The sequence below is a fragment of the Ischnura elegans genome, chromosome 11 (genome assembly GCF_921293095.1).
Source record: "Ischnura elegans chromosome 11, ioIscEleg1.1, whole genome shotgun sequence".
Taxonomy (NCBI): domain Eukaryota; kingdom Metazoa; phylum Arthropoda; class Insecta; order Odonata; family Coenagrionidae; genus Ischnura; species Ischnura elegans.
Window position 1 is genome coordinate 30128374 of NC_060256.1, and position 22810 is coordinate 30151183.

Sequence of the window (22810 nt, forward strand, 5' to 3'; positions counted from 1 at the left end):
GTGTATTCATAATATACAAATTATTTGGTTTTAAAATTCCACTTTAGACGAATGTTAATGGTCAATTTTAACCTCACTTGAAAAAGGCCAGATTGGTGCCCATGCGAAGCCACTCAACGTGACGTCACAGAGACCTAGATGCTATACGAGTGGATAGGAGTTTTACATCGTCTGAGATTACCAATGCATGCATGAGGCACAGAGATCAGGGAAACATTTCTTAAGAATCACCTATTAAAATTGCCTATGATCGGAAAGTTTCCTTTGTTTGATAGTGTAATTATAATCCTTATTTAAGCTAAGTGCTACCTGCTAGCGGGGTACTCTGCTACCTGCTGGCAGCCTGCATCGCAGCGGCGCTCATGGTCTTCATAATTTGTGCGATTCCATGCCATTTTAGAAATAAATGCAGTTTTAATCTGCGCAATTCCACGCCCCATGTAAAACAGCCTTAACGGAGGATTACGTGAAGTGGGTTGCTCGGAATATTGGAGGGGTAAACTTTTTCTATAAAGGTTTGATATGTAGTAGAATGACTTTCATTGTCCTTAGGTGAATTTGGAGTTGCTGTAGGACTAGTTTTTTTTCTTTTTTCTAGATGTGTGTAGTATTTTTCGTTCAAAACTAGTTGTGATTAAGTGAAATGTTTGTGCAGAACATGTACTGTTTTGTGATTCAGTGCACTGTTCGCATTCTTTCATGGTGGAAAAGTTATGACTTGCTTGGATCTTATTTGTTGGATTATTTCATTTACAGTGTCTACAGAGGGGAGATACAGTTATTGCAACCATAACCAATAAGCAGGTTGCAGGTTTCCTTCTGAAAGTGCTTTATGTGGAAGGAGATAATCCACGGTATACTGCAGACTTATCCATAAAGGTGAGTGTTCTTGAAAATTTCAACTGAGATATTCTTCTTATTAATCAATAAATATTCTTATTGTTACTTGCCCAATGGTAAATTTAGTCAAAATTTTAATAGACTTATGTTAAGTGGTAACGCTGTGAAAATTGTGTCTAATATTTAAAGTTGCTCTATGTGTATACGTACCCTGTGTTTTGTATTCTGTAGTACACCTGGCATTGTGGATGAATGCTTGAGTTTTTTCTACTTAATGGATAAAGAATTAAGTTAATTTTTGTTGTATTGTTTCTGTTACTGTTACAAATTTTAGCAGCTTCTGGCAACTTCTTTGTATAAGACCTATTCATACCTTGAGTTCGTGTTTCCTAAAGTTCTTAAGTGTAATTATTCCTTATCTTTTCAAAGGCATTTTGCTCAGCAGCCAATATACCTCCATCGTTGGACAAGAAAAACGGGGGTCGTGGTATTTTGAGTGGTGATACTATCAGAGCGGAAGTAATGGAGGTTCATCCAGATTCTGAGAAGATAATGTGCACATTGAAAGGAGCCCCAAGGGAAGGAGCTGGAGATGGCAGTCCGAGTGCAACTGAAGGGCAACCTCGTCTTGGCCTTATCCGAAGTGAGGAATTTCCTGAGCCACTCAAGTAAGTTATGCTCCTACATTGTGATGAGTATTATTTTGAATTTGTCTTTTTTTCTGTGTATGGTGTCAGTGGTTGAATTAATTATTCTGTTTGTAATTAACAACTGCTATCAAATTATCATGGTGGTTAGATGTTTGAAATTATTTTTTGCGGGAAATGGATTTCCTTAATAATCGCTTGGAAAGAAATTAGATAGAAGTGAAGATAGCTACTATTATGAGGTGCAAGACCTTCAAAACACCACTCTGGAAGCTGAATCTTTGAGAGAATTATTATATCAAGTTGTAGTGATCACAATATTAGGTGAATAACTAGATCTTAGGCTTACGCTCAGTGGAACCAAAAGTACTATTCAACTGAAGAAGTAATTGTTTTCGCTTTTAATCTGTACCATCATAGAATATGGGAATAAATTTTTTGTCTTTGGAAATAAAAAGGTGTACAGTCAGTAAAGAGAAACACTTGAGTGTCAATGAACTGTAAGGAAATTTAAGGTAGACATCTCTTGAGCTGCTGACTAACTTAAAATATTCCTGCCTCAATACAATGTTACCATGGAAACTTAAGACTAAACTGCACATGTCTGAGATGAGCGCAATTCCTTATTGCTTCAAATCCATTAAAATCTGTAGTTATCCTTATAATTAGTAATGTTATTAATCCTTTCTATTTCATGAATTAGTCGAATTTGAGAATCGTGCATTATTTAAGCAAAAAAAGTTTAATTTACTGAGCTTTTTAGCATTATTTATCTGTTGATGTATTGGGTTATGCTTTGTTTGTACATTGGCATATCTGGCTTTAAGCAGGCATTCTTAACCTTTTCCCTACCGTACACGTATATATACGTGTGGACGTTTCCTGACCCGGGAGACCACGGGCGTATATGTACGTGTGAGATTTTCCCGGTCAAGAAAATGAAACCCGTATATATACGTTTTCTAGCTCTCCCCCTTCCAGGACGGTCGTGGGTTTAGGTCGCCTTTGTCTCGGGACCCAACCCTTCGGGGTTTAGGATTAACCCTCCGAATCCGGGAGCAGCCGGACCCTTCGTCTTTTATAACCCCTCTCAGCGGTAAGGGACAGCGGTCATACAATTGTTTATAGAGTCAATTTTCGAAATAAATATTTGTTAATTTCTCAAGAAATATAAACTAAGAATTGAATTGTTTGTCTTTTGAGCAACGTTCAGAATTTTTAAACGAAATTCTACGACAGATATTAACTTATATCTCGAGTTATGTATAAACATCAACATGGAAATTGTTGCTGTGTTAAATGCTTTGATAATGGCCTTAGAACTTTGTTTAAAATTTGACAATGCTCAGATAAAAATGAGGAATTATATTCTATGTATGTAATTTACGTGCAAGCAACAATTATTCATTTGCTAAATACATATAAGCAATACATAAGTTGACCGCGAACCAATGCCGCAGGTATGGGTCGTAAACCCAGAAAGGAGGGAGCACAACTACTCTCGGAGGCCGAGATAATGCTGAGTCCCACCGTGGAGGGGTCGAAAAAGGTTCAGTGAGACCCTTCTTAACGAATGCCCTCCAAAAATGCTCCATACCACGAGAAAGAAGAGTCTCTTGGGGCTCGGTACAGCAGTCAAGCTAAGACGAAAACTCCGCGGTCTCGAAAGGGTTAAACTAAAAGTGAAGATGATAGTATCTCAGCACAATATTCTATTCTTTTGTATGTCAAGGAGTGCACATTGTATGATGAACTATATTTTACAAAGCAGGATAATATGTAACAAAATAGTCCCAACAAAAAAAAAACTCTCAGAAATGCATAGTGAATTGGAAAAACAAAATTTCAGGGAAACAAAATTTTTGTAAATTGTGAACTTCAACCTAGATACCCTGGAAGTTGTATAATTGGCTTTTCAAACAAGGGTGAAAAAATCGACTGCAAAGTTATTAATAATGATGAATTTTTGATATTTGTTTATTTGTGTATTTTTTAACCTTACCCTGCATTGGGTGGAAAGATCGGCTGTTGGAAATTACATGGAACAGATGGTGGCAAACTAAGTGCAAATGTGGTAACCTGCTCATAAAGTTTTCATACCTTTAGTAGCATCTTATGTGGATGCCTTTTGTTACATGGTCACATGTGGCACAATTTTTGGGCATTCCTGGGCAGGATGTACAGTAGGGAAGGGACACCTGATTGCCTATGGTGGTGAGCAAGGGATTGGGAGGCAAACAAAATGAAGAATAGAAACAAGCTTTGGAATAGTTTCCTTAGTATCAAAAGTGAGATATGTTCGGGTCATCCTTCAATGCGAACAAACGAATGTTTGCTATAGCCGACTCGGAGGTAAGGGAAGTAATCACTGAGGCAGCAATAATCCTAAAGTATTCAGGTCCTGCCTGATACCAAGCTTAGCAAGACCTTAGTGCTACTCCTCAGCAATTGGGCCCGACCCTCCTACTCATTTATGATCCTCCTCATAGCAGGAATCCGTGGTGAACTGGTTTTTTGTCAATGATTCTTATGAAGTAATAATTTGTAAAACTGTCAATGGGTTTTGAAAAGAAAAATTTATTGCTTTCTTGTGTTCTTTATACTTTGAAATGAATTATGTTTTGTTCTGTGAGTAACCAATTTTTAAATGAAATTTTAGTGCTTCAAGTGGCCTTTAGGGCGGTTATTCTCGTTCTCCTTTCGCCCGGGTCTTCGCTTCACCACGGCGAAGCGAAGCAAAAATTTTCTCCGCGATTATTCTTGTTCATTTTGCCCTGCCTATCGCTTCAGTTCGGGTAACTTTGCTCTCTTGGCGAAATACTGTGACGTAAGCATTGACAAATTACCCATGAGTTAATGGGCACAAGATAATTTCAGCGATCAACACACTGCCTCTGCAGTCTGAAACAATTGAAGAGCATGTTGGTAAGTTCAAATCATATTTCTAAAACATCTAAAACATATTATGCTATGTTTTCCTCAATTGAACATAAAACTTCTCTTTGTTTTTCATCTTTTTCGTAGATGTAAATGATGAGTCCAAAAGTCACTCCGGTGAAACTTATAGGTTAGTATTATCAATTTTAACCTAACGCAGATGGCACAATGCAAGGGAGTTATCTGTTTCTCATGGTTTTATTACGGAAGGAAATGATAAGCAGCATATCATATGCTAAGGAACTTATTTAAGACAAGGATAAGATATTAGGGAAGAATAGGTGGGGAATGCAGTCAAATATTCTCATTTTAACATGATTTGCTTATGTTGAATGAGCACCAAAGGCAGCATAGCAGCGAACTACACATTTTATGCTTCCTAGAGCTCTGCCGGAAATGAATTTAACACATTCAATGCGGGCCGGATTTTCATGAACGTCGTCAGAATCGGCCGATAAAACAAGAAAGAAAAATAGTGTGGTTTTCTTGCCATAACTTCTGTTCAAATGCTGCTATTTTCAAACTGCGCACACAGGTCGATAGAGGGAAGCTTGCTGAAGGCCATGCAATCGATCGGAAGACTCGGAAGTGGATATTAATCACATACGGAGGCGGAGAAATGCCGGCATCTGACAGGCAGAGCTCGTCAATTGACGTGCTCCGTATCTCGGCTTGGACGGGACCACGTCAATTTACGTGCTCCGTGCTGAATGTGTTAAAGCCTAATAGTGAAATTCAGTGAGTCTTTATAAGAGATTTTCCTGTGAATGGAGAATACGTTGACAACTTCAAGCGACTTGCTGATGAAGATGAAAAGCATGTGCAGCCTGAATGAGAACCTTTTCTTGTGGTGAAGTGATAAAAAAGTGACTACAGCAGGAAGCTACCTTATAACCTTAAGATTGATAGATAGCCATGCTATCTACCATACCACTACTTCAATTTCTCTTTGGCATGCTCTTGTATGACAAAACTCCAGTCAGTCTCTTTCTTATTGTTTCCCATGAAACGTTCATGAGCATAAGAACTGAAGCAACAAGTTTTCTCAAGCAATCCAACACATTTATATGCTCAGAACAACAGCACTCCCATGACAACACAATACGCTTAACAAAGAGAAGCTTCATGGTTCATTTAAATGCAAACACACTTTTAATCACATTTATTTAATTACGTAGAATGACAAGACAAGTAAAACAACACACATTTTACTTGTCTTGCACCAAGCATCTTAATAACAATTAAACTCATTGGATTCGAAAATACAACAGAATAATAGCGTGAAGCGGAAGTAAAATCACGAGTCTGTCTCACGTCAATTCTTAAGCGGAGCTGCTAGAGCGATTTCATTGTCGTCGCTAGCAAAATTTGCACTTCGTGAATGTATGCAATTGCTATATGCTTGCCAGTCAGAAGGAGAATAACTTTTTCATCGCCAGAGGGACGAAGCGAAGCTTTTCTGGCAAAATAGCTAGTGAATGAAAATGAGAATACGAATTCAAGTCACTGTTCGCCAATCTTTTGACAAATCGAGTTGACCATAGCCAGAAAGAACCAGAATCAGGCCCCTGGTGTGAAAGTTTTAGTAAATTTTTTTCTTATATATTTGATAAGAAATATGTAGCAACAGAAATGTTTTTGCCCTAACTTTTCATTATCAATGCTAAAAATCTGTTTAAAATAGTAAAATTCGTATAACTATTAGTTATTCTTATATTGCTGTATTTACCTGTAGAAGCTGTGCACCTTTTCTCCAGAAATGCTGGTGAAAAAAAGGGGTTGCATGGCTTACACGAATCCTCCAAATTTTAATGTAAGCCATGTACCATTTTCCCTCAAATGCTTTTAGTTTATTTAAGAGTGTAGCATTGAAACTAGGAAACCTTTGCAGGTATGACATTTCTAACATTTTAACCTTATTAATCACAGTAACGTAAATTTATTGATTTACCTACGAATCAGAGTGTCTCTATAAGACTGCGCTCAAAAAGCGCTAGGAAGGTTTTATTTCCCCTTAAGAGCCGGTCAAAAATAGGGGTTGGTGGGATACACGAGTAAAAACAGTAGTAATAATTATTGAAAATTATAAACAATATTTATTTAATAAAACTCCGCGAAAACAATGAGTTGGCCATGGTCTTGTGCGAAGAAAGGGTTGGAGGATCGGGTCCAGTGTTTGGGGCAATGGCGGGTATCCCATTGAGTTGGTTCTTATATTGGAGGGATGAGAATTCCTGGGCAATTGCTCTCCAAGAAAAAGCTCTGTAGAGAGAGGTTTCAAATACTCTCATGCTACTCGTAGGGTAGAAAACATTTTCGTGTCAAAGTCACCGGGAGGAAAGAGTTAAATCTTCTCTTAATGCATTTATTGAAGAATGCTCTCAGAGATAGTGTTCAACAATGCTTAAAACAATTCTAACTGTAGGAAAACTTAACTAAATGTTTTGTGAGATTCATTAAAATTTTGGAACAATTTCATTCGATATTGTGAAGTGCTAACTTTTATGTCCCAATGACATTGTGTTATCAAGAGATTACTGAATGTAGAATCTTGTAGTACCTATATATGCTACCGTATAAGCACGTGTAAGAGGCGCACCTTTTTTCCTAGAAATTGCAGCCGAAAATGAGGGTGCGCCTCTTACACTAACTTCTTATCTTCCCCCCTCCCCTTGACCGGTCGCAAGTCTAAGGCGAATTGAGTGGCCTTGGTTTTCAGTGTGAGTCAGTCATCTGTAATCCTAGGTCAAAAACAAGCGGCAGGCAGGGGAGTTTCTCCCTTAGTGACGTATTTTTAAAATGCTACTGTTCGCTTTTCTTGTAAGCATCGCGCCGTCACGTCGGTACCCCAGAGGTGAACATGGAAAAGATCGCGCGGGGGTTTTTCGCTCCAGAGGGCGTGCTTAATTTACTGCCATGAGTGGGCATCCCGCGGCATTTATACTGCATATAGTAATCTGTTATCAAACGTAGAGAAACGCGTATTTTTGAATGACATACCTGGTCAATAGTCAATATCTGTCTTGCCGAGTAATTTCCATTACGCTGAGGACGTGATTTTTCAAAAATCATCTTCAGACGCTAATATGAGGATTATTGCAACTGAAAATTATATTGGTGCCAAAACCTGCGCTTTAAAAAATTCGAACGAGTGTATTCATTGTTGGACTAAATTGTGGATGGAAGAAATCAGAAATGCTTACAAGTGAAGAGCGCCGAAGGAGAGGTCCAGGGGAAGGAGCGCGATCCCTCCGTCTTCGAAGCAAGCAACGAAATACGGAGGGTAAGGAGCGCGCTCCCTCCCCTCCGTATTTCAAGCTACGAGGCTATGAGCGAAGGAGCACGGGAAGAACATGTCTGAACTTGCATGTGACGTCGTTGCCTTCAAAGCGAAGGGGCGAAGGCGAAGCAATGTGATATACGCAGTTTGCATTGGCTAAAGTTTCCAGTCTGTCTTGTCTTGTTTGAATGCGCTTATGCTACGCTTGTTTCTTCCGAAATTGTCCTGTTTCGACTATTTTGAGTATTAGTAGCCTTATTGTAACTATAAATCTTTGTGTCAAACAAATTAGAGCTTAAAAAACTTAAATTCTGTCAGATATGCGTCGCGTTATTAGATCTCTTTCTTTTTTTGAACCTCGTGCGTGTCATACAATTATTGAAAGCTATCGAGATATCTTCGGGCTCAGTAGATGACTCACCTAGCATTTGGCCTCCATAAACTGGGGGATCGATCAAGGTCAGTTGGTGAGACGGGGTAGGGATGAAACACGTTTCGATTGTTCCCCTGTAACTTGATGTTTTCCTATTTTACTGTGGGGTCTCGGAAAGGAAAAAAAACGGCAGAGGCATTGGCTGATGGAGGGACGAGCGTGGTTCCGTTAAATCTACGACGTGGTTATTATCCTACGGCGCTGAGATTGCCCTGATTGTTGTCCAAGCTCTTGGGAAGGTTCATGCTATGTGCCTGTCGTGTTTTGCCTTAAAATTTTCCACGGCTGCAATTCTATTGCAATACTCCTGCGAGAGCATTTAAACAAAATTCTTCGTGAATAGGACAAGCATTGTAGAGCAACGGCTATGCGAAGAGAGGATCGGAACTCGTTCTACTCCCTCTTATGCCGCTATTATCAAAATTTCCTCTTTCAATTAATATTGAAAGAGGAAAGTTCGATAACTGTCGAAATTCCAGGCGTACGTCTGCAACACCGCGCGATAGTATTAAAAAAATGCCGCAAATTTTTTTTCCTCATAGCTTCATAGATGCTCAAAATAGGGATGCGCCTCTTACACACGCTTATATGGTATTTTCTTGTGAAGTGTCTGAGGTTTTCTGTTTCTATTTAGAGTATTATTCAACTTTGATTTAATAGCAGGAGTGAAGTGTGACTATTCCACATGGCATGTTTTTTGTCCTGATACCATTGATATGGATCGATCCTGGGTAACGGTTGATACTAGATGCTTTATCTCCCAGAAAAATGGAGGTGTCCATCGTGTGCATTTCTATTGGTGGGAAAAAAACTGAAGAAGTGAGGTTGATTTTGGTGTATGATAGATTAGATAATAATCAAGTTGCACAAGTTATCAGTTCTATCTGCATCCAGTCTTGGATCTTGCAAAAGAAATATGAGATTGTTGATAGCAACAAATGATACTGCTGTGGTATTACTATTGGTATTGGATAGTATTGTGAAATTATTTTAATTGCTATCAGAACCTAATTCAATAGTTTTTTTTTCAATTTTAACTAAGCAGATATTCAGTGCTGGCCTGAAGGTAATGGGAATAATTATGATAGTAGTGATGATTATGATGCATAGTATGCAATATTTTAAAATAATTGTTATGAAATTGAGAGATGCTCTTGTGTACTTGTGCACTCATTCATTGGTGTCATTTGGTGTCTAAACTGCTGAGGGATGGCTGAAAAGAATACAGAGTAATCAGGGAATACTGTTAGATAGACACTGTCAGGGTAAAAAGTTTCCTGAATGGTGGAATCGCAAAAATGCTTATGAATACAGTTCAGTTAGTTAGTCAGGTATTAAATGGCCTCTCAAGTCTGATATATTTTTCATTTTCTGGAAAAAAATTAGATTTACACTGTAGGATGTTTCACATGTAAGGTAGCTGCTGCATGAAAGACATCTTATGGTAATATGCGACCAACTTGCGTACAAGTGGAAACTATTTTTTACGCCATGGGGTGTAAAGAAGATGGTATGAGTTGCTTTTTGTCCCTCTGACTCCTTAGATGGCCTTTAATAGTATTTCTGCTGGTATGGCCAAAATGTAGTGCATACAAAAGCTTCTGGTCATTTTGTCATGTTTAATAGTCCATATTAAGTTTGACTCTTGGAGGATGTGGGCAAAGGAAGGAGGTCAGGTATTCATATCAGAGAATCCTGCCTTGATCTTCTGCAACAGTGAGAAAGAGATTGTCTTGTAGTTGTTAATTTTCATTTTTGTAATATACAGTGGAAGCCCCTTATAACGACAGCTGTTGGGAACAGAGAAATCTGTCGCTATAGTGAGTTGTCGTTGTTACGGAATGCAATTACATCGTCACAAAAAAATCACTCATCAGGCGTCACCACGGCTGTTTCTGCCGAGAGGCGAAAATTGCAGCATGATAGCCGATTTAAATCATTATTTTGAACATTTAATTCACTAATTATCATATTCACTTGCAATCTATGATCAAATCATATGTAATTATGCAGGATGCTATATGCCGAGGCATTAAGAGGTCTATTTTAAAAGTCCCAGCTTCAGACTCACTCGTACTGAACTGTGCATTATGAGCTGTTATTATCCTTATTTCTTGGATGCTCCAAATATGCATGTCATAACTACCAGTTATGGCTATGCATCAGACTATTAAATGCTAAAACTTCGGAATCTGTTCAAAAATTCATACCTTCTATCTTTCCGAGTAGTAATGAAAATGATGGGTGGCTGCTGCAATTGGGTGACGAAAGGAGCGTGATAAAATTTTAGGGTTCCACATGAGCATTGCAATTCTATTTTTTTCAGGTTAACGGCGGAATGAAGGTGGAAGTAATCTTCTTATGCTTCAAGTCTGCCTGTATGGATGGTTTGCTATCGTGTTTCAAAACAGCCGACTCAAATGCTATCGGAATCATGAAACCGAACAGCATTACGGCATCTAAAAAGCATATTAGTCATATTAATTATCTTCGGTGGAAAGGGTGAAAAACTGTTTCAAATAAATAGAAGGACAAATGATAAATGAAGTCCACTCTTTGTCTGTCTGTTAGCAATATTTATGTTTCTTAGAGATTCACGCAATCAGACGCAATATCAGCGGACGTAGAGACCTCTAGCGGCAGTAGCGCACACTTTTTGATAGGAATGCTGACTGGAACTGAAGAACGCTCGTAGTGTTAGGCGGCAATAACACAATTTTAACGTTTCTTAGTTCTATTGGTGGGTGGGCTGGGCAATTGTCAATGAATAATAGTACTTATTTATTCCTTCCACCAATCCTGGCATCAAACGCTCGTAACCACTGCGTGAAGATAGCAGCCGTCATCCAAGCATTTTTATTTGCTTCGTAAGTGCAAGGGAGAGTTTTAACTCCCTTAAAACATCGGGGATGGGCGGATTTCCCCACCACGAACGGTTTTAACTTATCTGAACCATCCATATTGGCGCATAAAAGAACAGTTACGCGGTCTTTACTTTTCTTCCCTCCTTTGCAGGGGCCCGTTCGAGTGGCGAGAGTTTTGTCCGGGAGAAGGTTAAAATATATGCCCGTCTCATCCGCGTTGTAAATATCGCAGGGGCTGTAATTGTCCAAATAGTCTTTAAGGACCGAAGCCCAGCCTTCCAGGGCATTAAGGTCAACACTTGATTATTCACCGGATAGTTGGTAAAGGGATATCTCCTTCCTATTTTTAAACCGTGCAAACAATCCATCCGAGCCCTTAAAATTGTCTTCACCAAGCCTCTCACACAAATACTCAGCTTTAGCCTTCATCATAGGGCCAGTGATAGGAATCCCTGCGGCTCTTTGCTGGCATAACCACGATAAAAGAGCAGTTTCTAGCTGCGGATGCTCTCCGGGCCGCAGGTGTTTTTGAGTGCTTGGACGCTCTTCTTTAAGCACTGCCGAACAAATTTGCTCTTTTTTCTTTAAAATAGTGAAGAATGTTGATGTATTAATTCCAAATCGCCTCGCTATTTCACTCTTTGAACACTCTCCACTTTCACAATCTGCAATAATTCTCATTTTGGTTTTTAAATCCAAGGACTTACGTTTACCAGCCATAGTGCTAGCAGACGGGCGGAATAATTTTTAACCTCACTGCGGAGGCGCGGGAGGGAGATGACAAAAGAGCAATGAAATGTGTACTCGAGAAATTTATTAAGGAAAGAAGAATAGGAGAATACGGAACATGTTGACGTCGACGTTGGCGGAAAAAAATGCCGTTATAAAAGCATTGAATTCCAGAGATGTGGTACGTGGTCAAAAAGTCAACCTGTCGTAATTACGAATGGTGCAAGAGAGGAATCGAGCCATTATCGCTAATACGAATTTATTTTACATTTAAATCATAGGGTTTAAAATGGTTCCTTGGGTAGCTGTCGCTAATTCGAGCTTGTCGCTATATCCCGTACTCGTTATAAGGGGCTTCCACTGTATTTTTGTTGACTTTTGTATGAAAATATATGGGAAGTTGATATTACCTATCAATTTTGTGTCTATTTCACATTCTTATTTGCAACTTGATCATTCCTTGAATCATATTGGCTGGATTAGGTGCTAGATACGGTATATGATGATGTACCAGACCATATGTGAAGCTCTACTTATGGAAATGACACCGATTTTTTACTACTTCCTTGGTCATGGCCATACTTCTAGAGTCAACTATTAAAATGAATTTCCCTCCATTGTATTAACTTTCAAAGAACGTAGAATCCAAAGTTTGATTTCAACAATATTTGTTTTCTAATTGTCTATGGCAATGGAGGGGGCTGTCCAATCAGATAATTGGGAAGAGCTAGCACACATTTTTTACCTAAGCAAGGAAACTTGTGGCAGGTTTCCATTTGCCTTTATCAAAAACTAGCAAAGAAATTGAATAGCCACCATTGTTCTACAAGGACTGCTCTTGGCCAAGCTTTACCGTTACATCTCTACGTAAACAATTCTTGACCTTTAGATGGTCATTTCTTTGAACTTACAGTTCATGGTTGGCAACATTACTCCATTTTCATGACTCAAAAGTTTCACAACCTTGTGAAGTAGGGACCATTGGTGTATTTTTTATTTTGACCAAAGTCTTAAAAATTGAACTTCCATACTTATGTGATTGGATTTTATTGGTCATAAGCGGGATCCCGAAACTTAAGGCATTCTTCATGAAAGTTAGGGTTAGAATGGTCTTCCCTGAAGATTCGTTTAGAGAATTGCCAATTTTCAAAATTGGCTTTCTTCTGCATTATTGGCTCCTATTCTCATTGGCATTGTTTGGTTAGTTTCCCATCTTAGCCACTTACAGATTGCATTTTTCATGATTTTTCAGTAATATTTTCTGTGGAAAATAGTTTTTCTGTGTCACTTTTAGTTGCAGCTGTTGCAACCACTGTTTCTTTGGCAAATATTTTCCATATTACTTACAGGTTATGGGTTTTTTGTTGTTTGGACTCCATACTAACTGACTAACTTTTTGTAGACTTCATTTCTGAAATGTGTTTAAATTTTATTGTTGTAGAATTTTGTCCAAAAATTATATTGAGAGATTGGTAGGAGTTATGAAGTATAAAAAAATTATATGGGAAATTTTGTTGTAGTGGTAGTCAGATCTTAATTCAGTCAGCTTTTTTAGTCTCGAGGGTGAGTCTATGCTTTTTATATGCATATACTTGGATTGTGAATGCAATCCTGTATGTGTTGCTTCAATACACAATGTGCAAAAATTCTTAGATGGCCATTAAAATATCACTTGGCATATCAGTGTTTAAATAAAAGTAAATGAAAATGCATTTAGGATGTTTTTAGGAATTTGACAATGTTAAAAATATTATTTATGGGCTAGCTATTTTTAATCACTTGGCATATCAGTGTTCGAATAAAAGCTGATGAAAATGCATTTTGGATTTTTTTTAAGGATTTTACAATATTAAAAATATTATTTAGGGGTAGCTATTCTTTTCTAAGACTGCTGTAGTTTGAGTCATTAAGTACAGGCATTAATCGATATTTACTGAATTTCAAATTACTATCTTAGATTGACAAGGTGGGCGCAGGTGTAGCATCATGCAATTTTGAACCAGAATAGGAAATGTTAATTGTGAAGATGGTTTCACCCTAATCACGAGTCAATGAAATCCATGTGGTTTAAAATATCAGTAGTCATCACATTCTACCATGAATATCGCCAATGACTGTGGTCACCGAAGTCACTGTGTGGCTCGGAAACCAATACAATTCTGTATCTTTTTTCACCTTTCAAAAATGTGTCCAGTCTTAGAATCGTTCTCCCTTCCAAAGACTTCCATTGCATCTAATTCAAGTCAGATAATAGTTGGAAAATAAGTTTTTAAATTTGCCCATTTCTAATTTATTGCCATTTTTTATCTTTAGGCTATTCTGTCATAATGAAATTCATAGCAATATTGGTAAACTTTACAACATTTTTTAACTCTTTTTTGAAACTGATTTGAACTCTATTAGCTGGCAAGGAACCAATCCGTCAATTTTCCTTCTCACTGTATTATCTATCACTGAAAGTAAATTTTGTTTTCTGAGCCGTGTATATTTTGCAGTAAGGCAGTTATTTTTGTTCTTATTTTGTAAGTTACTATCTTGGCCCATATTCTCAAGAAGCCTTGCTAAGTCATATGGTGGTGATTGTGGAAACTGATTCCTTACATTTTTCTTGGAATGAAGTCTTCCATTGTGAATTGACTATCAAATGATCTGTGTATGTTAATCTTGTCATATCATTGCTCTTGCTAATGCCTTAAATTTTCCCATGCAGTATGTAGGGAATGCAGATAAGTTGGTTGCATCTTTTTTATGTGAATATTGTTTTATGTTGCGTGTACAGTATCACAGATTTTTGTGTCCATTCATTGTCAAAGTTTTATCGGTTTCTTCTTTTTAATTCAATAATCGAAAGTGTTCTTCACAAACTATTCAGGCCACATGATTCGAAGTCTGATTAGTGTGAAATATTGAAATGGTTATCCTTGAACCCTCTGACTTGGTTTGTGCTCTTTCACAATTTTTGTATAGCCTCTCCTCTACTTATGCAGTAACATGGCAATTAAATCCATTTTCAAATATAGAGTTGGCCGATGTCTTGCCGTGCAATTTTTTATGGATCTTATGATCCCTTATCCCAAAGGAATAAAATAATTCTGATCATTGATTAATCGAGCAGATTGTTCCTTATATTTGTTTTTGTAACTTGTTTAGGCCTGATGTCACTATAAAGCTAAAGTAGTAGTGATGCCTGAAGTTGTAATTATTTTGTCTCTGTTGTTTCTGAGCCTGAAGTTACTCTTTTATTGATTAACTTCCTCGAGGAGGTTGTGTTTTTCGGTTTTCCTTGGTCAAGGATTTCGCATTAATGCTTTCTCTATTTGACCTTGTTACAGCATATGCAATTACAAAGACAATACAGTGGGATTTGTGGCAAAAAGAAACAGAAGGGAAGCTTTGCTCTTTCCATTGCACTGTGCCAATCCTCCGCCTACTCCCTCTGGGGAAATGGTGGTGGCCATTGATAAAAACAGGCACGAGGACCAAAACCACATTATTGGACGTGATTTTTCTTTTCCAGCAAATTCAGTATATGTACAAGACCAATGATTATTCGCAAATATGCTGGTTGAAAATTGTTTCCATATGACCCAGCTCTGAAATAGGGGAGAAGTGTTTAAGGATTCAAATAAGAAAAATTTGACTTAATGTGCTTAAAAACACAGCCTTAAACAAGCAGGTGAGATCAAAGTATTTTGTTTTTTTGAGGTGTGGCAAATAAGGTATAATTGAATTATTCGATGGGTATTAACAACTATTTGTCTTAGTAAGAATTTGTAGTGTAAGTTTTAAAGTGATCAACATGAACACATGCTTTGATACTTATTTTTCAACGCTGTTATGAAATTATTTAACATAAAATGTTGTGTGATTCCATTTGCCTAGTATGCATTTGTTCCAATATATAATTATATTTTCTCTTCCATAACCGATGATGTAGGCGTTTTTATTTGGAAGAATATAAATGAAAGAGTAGGTGACATTTTTGTCACTACTTAAAACTTTTGATGTATCTTGGGAAAGCTTCCAATTATTATATTTGGAGTCATCAGTATTTTTGTATTGTTTGTGAGCCTCCTTCTTAAAGCTAAGGCTTTCATTTTCTACTATTAAATGGAACACTTAATGCTTTACATATATTACATTTCATGCATGGATGAAAATGAATTTCTTCCTTTGTGTAGGTACTGTGATGACTACAGTTTCAGGTATTAACGGTATGCAAAATGTGGTTAGCTCTCAACTTATGTGGATGTAGGTTGGAGTTTACTGGGAAAAGTGGTACACCTTCCTCATTATTTTAAATTATGCCATAATGGGTGCGTCTAACTCATTTGCAATAGTTTCTTTAATACTGACTTAGGCTCAGTAATGAATTTTGTTCTTGGTGAACGATTGGTGCCTGTTTTGTTTCCGCATGGGTGTGAGTGTATTAATTTTAGTCATGCCAATTTTGATGCATTTTTCTTTGTTTATGAATACAGGAAGGCCCAAGAGTTTAAAGGAGAGTCATATGAAAAGGTATTGGAGAAGAGTTTAGGTTTCAACAACCCTAACAACACCAACCACTTAGCAGGGATTATGGGTCTGGATTCGAAGATTTACTCTTATATGAAGGGGCTCAGGTAATACACCTTTCATTGTTTTTCTTACCTAAAACATCTAAGTTTTAAATCTGAATTTTTTAAAGTGCTTACTACTTCTTATTTTACATTCATGTCCTCTTTAAGTTCAGAAATTTGTGTTTTTTTAATTTCTCACTTGCACTAGTGGTCCATTTCAATTTCCTTGAAGTACTCTACGGTAACCATTATGTAATATCATCATTGAAATTTTAACCTATGACCACTAAGAAGCTGGGTTACCTACCCCTTTGGTGTAGGCATTCCCTTCTCTACAGTGCAAATGGGTAGCATCAAAGTGATTCACATGCAAAGGTTTTTTGTTTTTATATAATTTATTTTAAACCTCTGATTGAGTAAGCAATGGCAGCTTTTATGTATTTAATGTCAACTAAGTGGCCTGCAAAATTTTTTCAGAATTATATTTGAAACATGACAAACGCTTAATAATTCTGTACAGACATTGTGGTTCACTGGCTTTTAATCAGGACATGCAATGATGTAATCCAATTCAAACTATGGAAATTATATTCCCAGTGAAATAGAGCATTTGGGGGTCATTCTTTGATTTTTAAGTCATCTACCACACATGCGTTACACAATAGCTTGAATATAATACCCCATTTACTTTTGCCATTGGCATTTTTGGAAAAAAAGGGGGACCATATTAAGATAAATACGGTAGTAATTGAACAGTATATGAAGTAGAATAAGTGAAATATTATGCAAAATTTATTTGAAAAGTGGGTTAAAATTCTTATTTCTATGCCTGTGGTTTGCAGTATTTGCTAATAAAGATTGATACCAGTCTTATAAAGGTGACAAAAGAATTTCTAATTGCTTTCTCACTCCACTTCATGCTTTCTTTGGTGGTCTCTCCTGATTGACTGACTTTTAAAGTCTCGCTTTGTTGTTTAGGGGAAGGTTTCCAGACCAAGAGTATGCTCAGGAGCTGAGGCAGGTACAAGCCAGCAAATGGGCCTTCCGGAGTGTCGCAGAGGGCATTGAGCACTTCAAGTCTGGTCGTCATTCTGAGGCTTTTCAATGCTTGAACAAAGCCCTGAACATAGATCCACGAAATGTAGAGGGACTTGTCGCCAGGGGTGCACTGTAAGTAAATTTAACTAGCAAAAAGTTTTTATTCTATTTATATTGTCATAAAAATTGGTGGAAAATAGATCATCATTAAATCAGAAAGAACCTGGTACTTCCTCGAATCTCGAGGCCTAGTAGAAAAGTTTTACTCTTAACAAATGTGCAAATTCATATAGTAATGCATGCGGTAGAACTATAAAGTTAACTGCTTAAAAATCTTTATGCACTCTGAGAGTATATTGCATTATTATTGTTCTTTTCATTGATTTTATTTATTAGTTAAATGTTTTAAGTTTTCCTCCCCATTTTTGCACTTTTGGTCATTCGCTACTGTGTGTACATGGGTAAAATTGGTGAATAGATTCCATGTGTTCAATTTTTAATTTTGATTTTAGTAAAACTTCATGGTAAGTGCACTATCTCAAAGGAATTTGGACGTATGACAAAACTGATAAAAATTGATAAATTCAAATACTGGTGCACCTTTACTTCTGTACATTTTGCATTCGTGAGTGATTGTCCTTTCGACTATAGCCCTCAAGTTATTGTACTAATCAACCCGTTGATATGGTGGGAATCCCATGAACTCCTCCTGCTATCAATCACTACTGGGAAAATCAGTGATTGTTAGCTTTTGTTGATTTGAAGAAATATTATGAAACCTATTCTCACTAATGCGGTATATTGCCTTGTCATTTTTGATTTCATCAAACCAGCTTAAATTATTTAGGGAAGAGATCAATTGTTACTTTCTCACCATAAGCTTTGAATTGTGCCCTCAGATGCATGCATGATGTTGATCGTATGAGGTGGCTGAGTGCATGAAACAGTAGGGTACCAAAATGTGCTGTGTGGGGAAATTATGAAACTGCATAGTTTACAGTTGCTTGTCTCAGGGTTCCCTCTCAACCGTGAAAACCTTAAAACCGTGAATAAGCCATATGCAGTGGATGGCATTAATGTAAAGGCAACAGACGAAGTGAAGTACCTGGGAGTTATGATAACCTCGAACCTCACGTGGGGAACACATATAAAGAATATTTGCGGCACAGCCCTGAAGAAATTAGGATTCGTCAAGCGTATTGTGGGAAGATTTTCGGATGAGAAAGTAAAGGAAAGGTGCTATTTCGCTCTCGTCCGACCGCACCTTGAATATGCAGCGAGCATATGGGATCCGGTGCAGAAAGACTTAATCCGCGAACTGAATAAAATTCAAAGTAAGGCTGCGCGTTTCGTCAAAAACTGCTACGGGCGTACAGACAGTGATACCCAGATGTTAAGCGAGTTAGGCTGGGAGCCGTTGGAGACTCGGAGGCTGCGTGCTAGGCTTAGATTGCTTGAACAATTGAGAATGGATATCTTTAAGAGCGATACAGAGAACATAATATTAGAGCCACACTATATTTCCAGGTCCGATAGAAGTGATAAATTAAGAGAGATGTTTTGCCGAACGGATAGATATGCGAATTCGTTTTTCCCCCGAACCATAAAGGACTTTAATAAACGCTAGTCCCAACTTCGTTTGAGCACTAAATTTTTTTTTTATAGCTGTAAGCAGCTGGTGTCCTAACACCCCCTGCCACACGCCTTTTAGGCGGCTTGCGGGGTATTATGTAGATGTAGATGAATTTCGTCCACCGTGAAAAAACCTGGAAAAAGCCGTGACTTTCGCCATGAAACCTTAAAAATATCTCAATCTTGATAATAATACTACGTTTGACCGATCAAATTCGCTATGTGAATCATGTTTCATGGTCAGGCATGTGCAGACTCTTAGTCTTTTCTCTACACATGAATATTCAAAGTGTAGTAATTGGTCCGTACTATATGACGACACATTGACCGATATTTTCCATTTTAGGGAAAGAAAAAATTGGAAAAATACAATGATGATTTCTGGCAAAACTCGATATCCTCGTAGCTGAGCTTCTCGGCAGTTAATGTGGCATTTTTGCGAAAACAGGATATCAGGTTATTATCAGTTATCAATTTACGATTTATACTATAAGTCTCAGTTGTAAGAGTTACTGAGGAAGGGATATCTTGTCAAGGTATTTTGTTTCTCCCTACTAACAATCCGGATTCATCTACTCATCTGGTGCTATGATAATTAGAAAAGGATGTGTAAGTTGCCTTCTCTTTAGAACAAAAAAGTTCATGGCTATTTATATGGCAGGATATTTGAAAGAGATATTACTCGAGTCGACAATATGACCTAAGTGTCTCGATAAAGTACTGGTATTCCTGTAATTGGCTAAAATCTTCTTTGAATCCTTTAACAAATATCATAATTATGAGTCAAAATCCTGCGTTTCCTGGGACATAGGCAACCTATCCACACAGTCCCGCATTGATCGTTTTCCCACATTCATCGTTTTTTTCGTCCATCCCCCCGAAAAACGATAGATCGAGGTTCCACTGTAATTATATGAAATTGAGTTTTTGTTTTATTACATTCTATAAACAATTTTAATAAATGTTTTCGGCGATCTCAGAAAGATTGGGTAAGGGAAATTTGGTTACTTTGTGGTAATAACAGCGTGTGCAAAAAACAATCTCTCGGCGAGGAATTAAAAAAGGACCTCCGGTGTTCAGACGGAAGAAGGTCCTAAGGGCATTTGCATATTGAAGGAGGCCATGGCACTCGGCATCCGGGCGAGAGCGCGGTTGGGTTGGGCCTTTAGTTGGCCCTGAATTTTCGAAACGTTGACGTCATAACAGATGTCACTTTTCATTGCTGCGTTTACATTATATACCTCGTACGTATGGCGGATGTCGCATAGGTTAATTTTTAGTTAATATACGGCCGGTGATTGTCCTATTTTTCACTTATAAACGGACCATGAATTTGATGACACTGAGACCGTGAAAACCTGAAAAAAACCGTGAAAACCTGAAAAAAACCGTGAAAACTTGGAAAAAACCATGAAAACCTGGAAAAAACCATGAATTTCATTATTTAGGTAGAGTGGGAACCCTGTTGTCTGATAGTAAGAAATTTGCAAACGAAATTCAAATTAATGGTGCCAATTAGGAATTTACTGAAGTGTGAATTGTGCAAAAGTGGAGGATTTTCTGTGCTTAAATGACTTTGTCCCAAACAGTTCCTACCATTTCTGGTTGGTTCAAATGTATTCTTGAAAAATTCAATAATTGTTCTTGTTGTAATATCGCTCTGTGATCTTGATCTCTTCTGTTTCCCTTTTGAATTTCTCTGAATACAGGTATGCAAACAGTGGGAGCTTCCAGAAGGCCATTGAAGACTTTGAAAGTGCCCATAAGCTGAATCCAAACCATCAGAATGCCAGGAAGTACATGGGGGAAACTCTAGTTGCTCTGGGGAGAAGGTAAGCTCATGCCAAATGAATTTTCCTTTGCAAATGTGCTGTGCTGTGATTACCTTGTCTGAATTGAAAGGAAATGAGTATATTTTAGAAGAATAAAAATATTAGTTGGAAGAATTTAATTAAAGAAAGGAAAATTATTAAAGAAGGAAGTGTGGAAAATGTGAAGATACGCTGAACATAATAAAATAATGAAAACATGAAAATATTGTGTGGCCGTGTGGGAAAAATATTTTGTTTTACCTTTTCTAAGTGGATACCTTTTAATCTTTTTCTATTAGCCATGAAGATGAAGGCAAATTTGAAGAAGCAATGAAGGCTTATGAAAACTGCCTGACTGTAGTGCCATTTCATGAAGAAGCTCAGAACTCAATCGAGTACTTAACATCCAAGATGGCATCGGCTAGTAAAGAGGCTAGTGTTGCTGGAGCTGTTGAGAGCACCAATGGTCAGCCTTCTGCTGAAGTCATGATACCAGGCCTCACACCTTCGAAAACGTTGGAGGTGAAAGAGACTCTGAAGCAGTTATTGAAGGAAGGTGGGGCAGAGGTAGAGGAGGAGGAAGAGGAGAGGCAAGCCCATACATCTATCCAGCAGAAAAAGAAGGAAAAGGAGAGATCGAAGAGTAAGAAGAAAAAGGATAGGAAGTAAGTGGTGTTGTCTGTAGTGAAATATTCTTTACCATATTTCTCTGATAATAGTTCTTCGTCTAATGACCAAAATCTATTAAAAAGAAGTATTGGGGGGGGCTCAAGCATAAGTGATTTTAGGCAACCTGAACATCACTATCAAGGAATAAATTAAGGCATTGCAGATTCCATTGTCTAGTTTTCTGTCACTTTCAAAGCCTACTGAAGATTAAATCAAAATTGGAAGCTAAGAGGTGGTGGAAGGGCTCTACAAAGTCTCTTGATTTAAGTATTTAGTATTTATTTGCCCAGAGATTGATAACAGCATTGTGCATCAATATAAGGCACGTCAATGAATTACACAAAGTGCATGTCCAAGATAATATAAAATACATGGTACATACATGGTAAAATACGTATTAAAAATGGTATATATAACTAAAGTTAATCACTCATTCCACTCCTTTAAAAATTTGAATCAAAGAATTCTTTTAAAGAGTAAAACATTTTGGAGCGGAAAAAGTTCAACGCCTTTTTCCTAAATACTGCGGTACCTATCTTAATTTTGAGGTCCTGGGGTAAATGATTGTAAATATTTAACCCCATGGACATTGGTCCATGCTTTGCAATTGTAATCCTAACAAAATTTGGGTGAAGTTCCTTATGCTTTCTGGTATTATAGTTATGAATCCTATCATTTGTCACATAGTCTACCAGATTTTTTTGGACAGACACACAAACAGCATACATATAAACACTAGGAATTGGCAGTAACCGAAGTCTCTTAAACAGCGTGAGACATGGTGTATGCTCTGGAACGTTGCACATAATTGATTGCTTTTACCTTCTGAAGATATTTTAACTGTCAATTGGAAGCCAGAGTATTTCTGTAATATTTTGCCTGCAATGGGCAGATTTGGAAGATGTGATTAAAATATCTACACCCAAAGCATTTTAAAAACTAGTTAAACCACCTGAAATTGTCAATTTAGTATGGTAGGTTCAACAATATATTCTTTTAGTCTGTGTTTTATGTGGAGGAGTTCTTGGAGGACTTCTACTGTACTCAATGCAGTAACCTGAATGTTTTAAGATCTAAGGGGTGTATTAATTTTTATCTTTTTTTTGTTGACACTCACTTTCAATTTTGGGGATAATAGCCTTTCATTGGGTGCTTGTAATGTTACATGATATTTTGATGATCTGTGGAATGTAAAAAGGATTTTTGTTGGGTGGGTTATTTCCAGGTTTTGTTCTGAATTTGAAATGTATGAAGTCCTAGTTAGTTGCTCCCGCACTCCACTCCCTTGTCTTAAGTGTATTGTTTTGAGTGTTGTAATTGCATGTGTCTTCGAGTGTTGTAATTGCATGTGTCTTCTTATTGAAAATAGGA

General features: G+C 37.5%; 1 protein-coding gene across 6 annotated transcripts in view; it reads left to right on the top strand.

The window, feature by feature from the left end:
• Positions 1-22810, top strand: part of LOC124167508 (serine/arginine repetitive matrix protein 2-like) — a 54547-nt gene that overhangs the window by 12983 nt on the left and 18754 nt on the right. For 5 of the 6 annotated variants that reach the window (XM_046545433.1, XM_046545437.1, XM_046545436.1 and 2 more), the window contains exons 5-10: positions 757-879; positions 1270-1508; positions 16212-16352; positions 17268-17459; positions 20669-20791; positions 21070-21435. In XM_046545433.1, the coding sequence (XP_046401389.1) occupies positions 757-879; positions 1270-1508; positions 16212-16352; positions 17268-17459; positions 20669-20791; positions 21070-21435 (1184 nt within the window). Of the gene's footprint in view, positions 1-756; positions 880-1269; positions 1509-15307; positions 15407-16211; positions 16353-17267; positions 17460-20668; positions 20792-21069; positions 21436-22810 lie in introns of those variants that run through there. The other variant, XM_046545439.1, reaches the window with a different exon arrangement.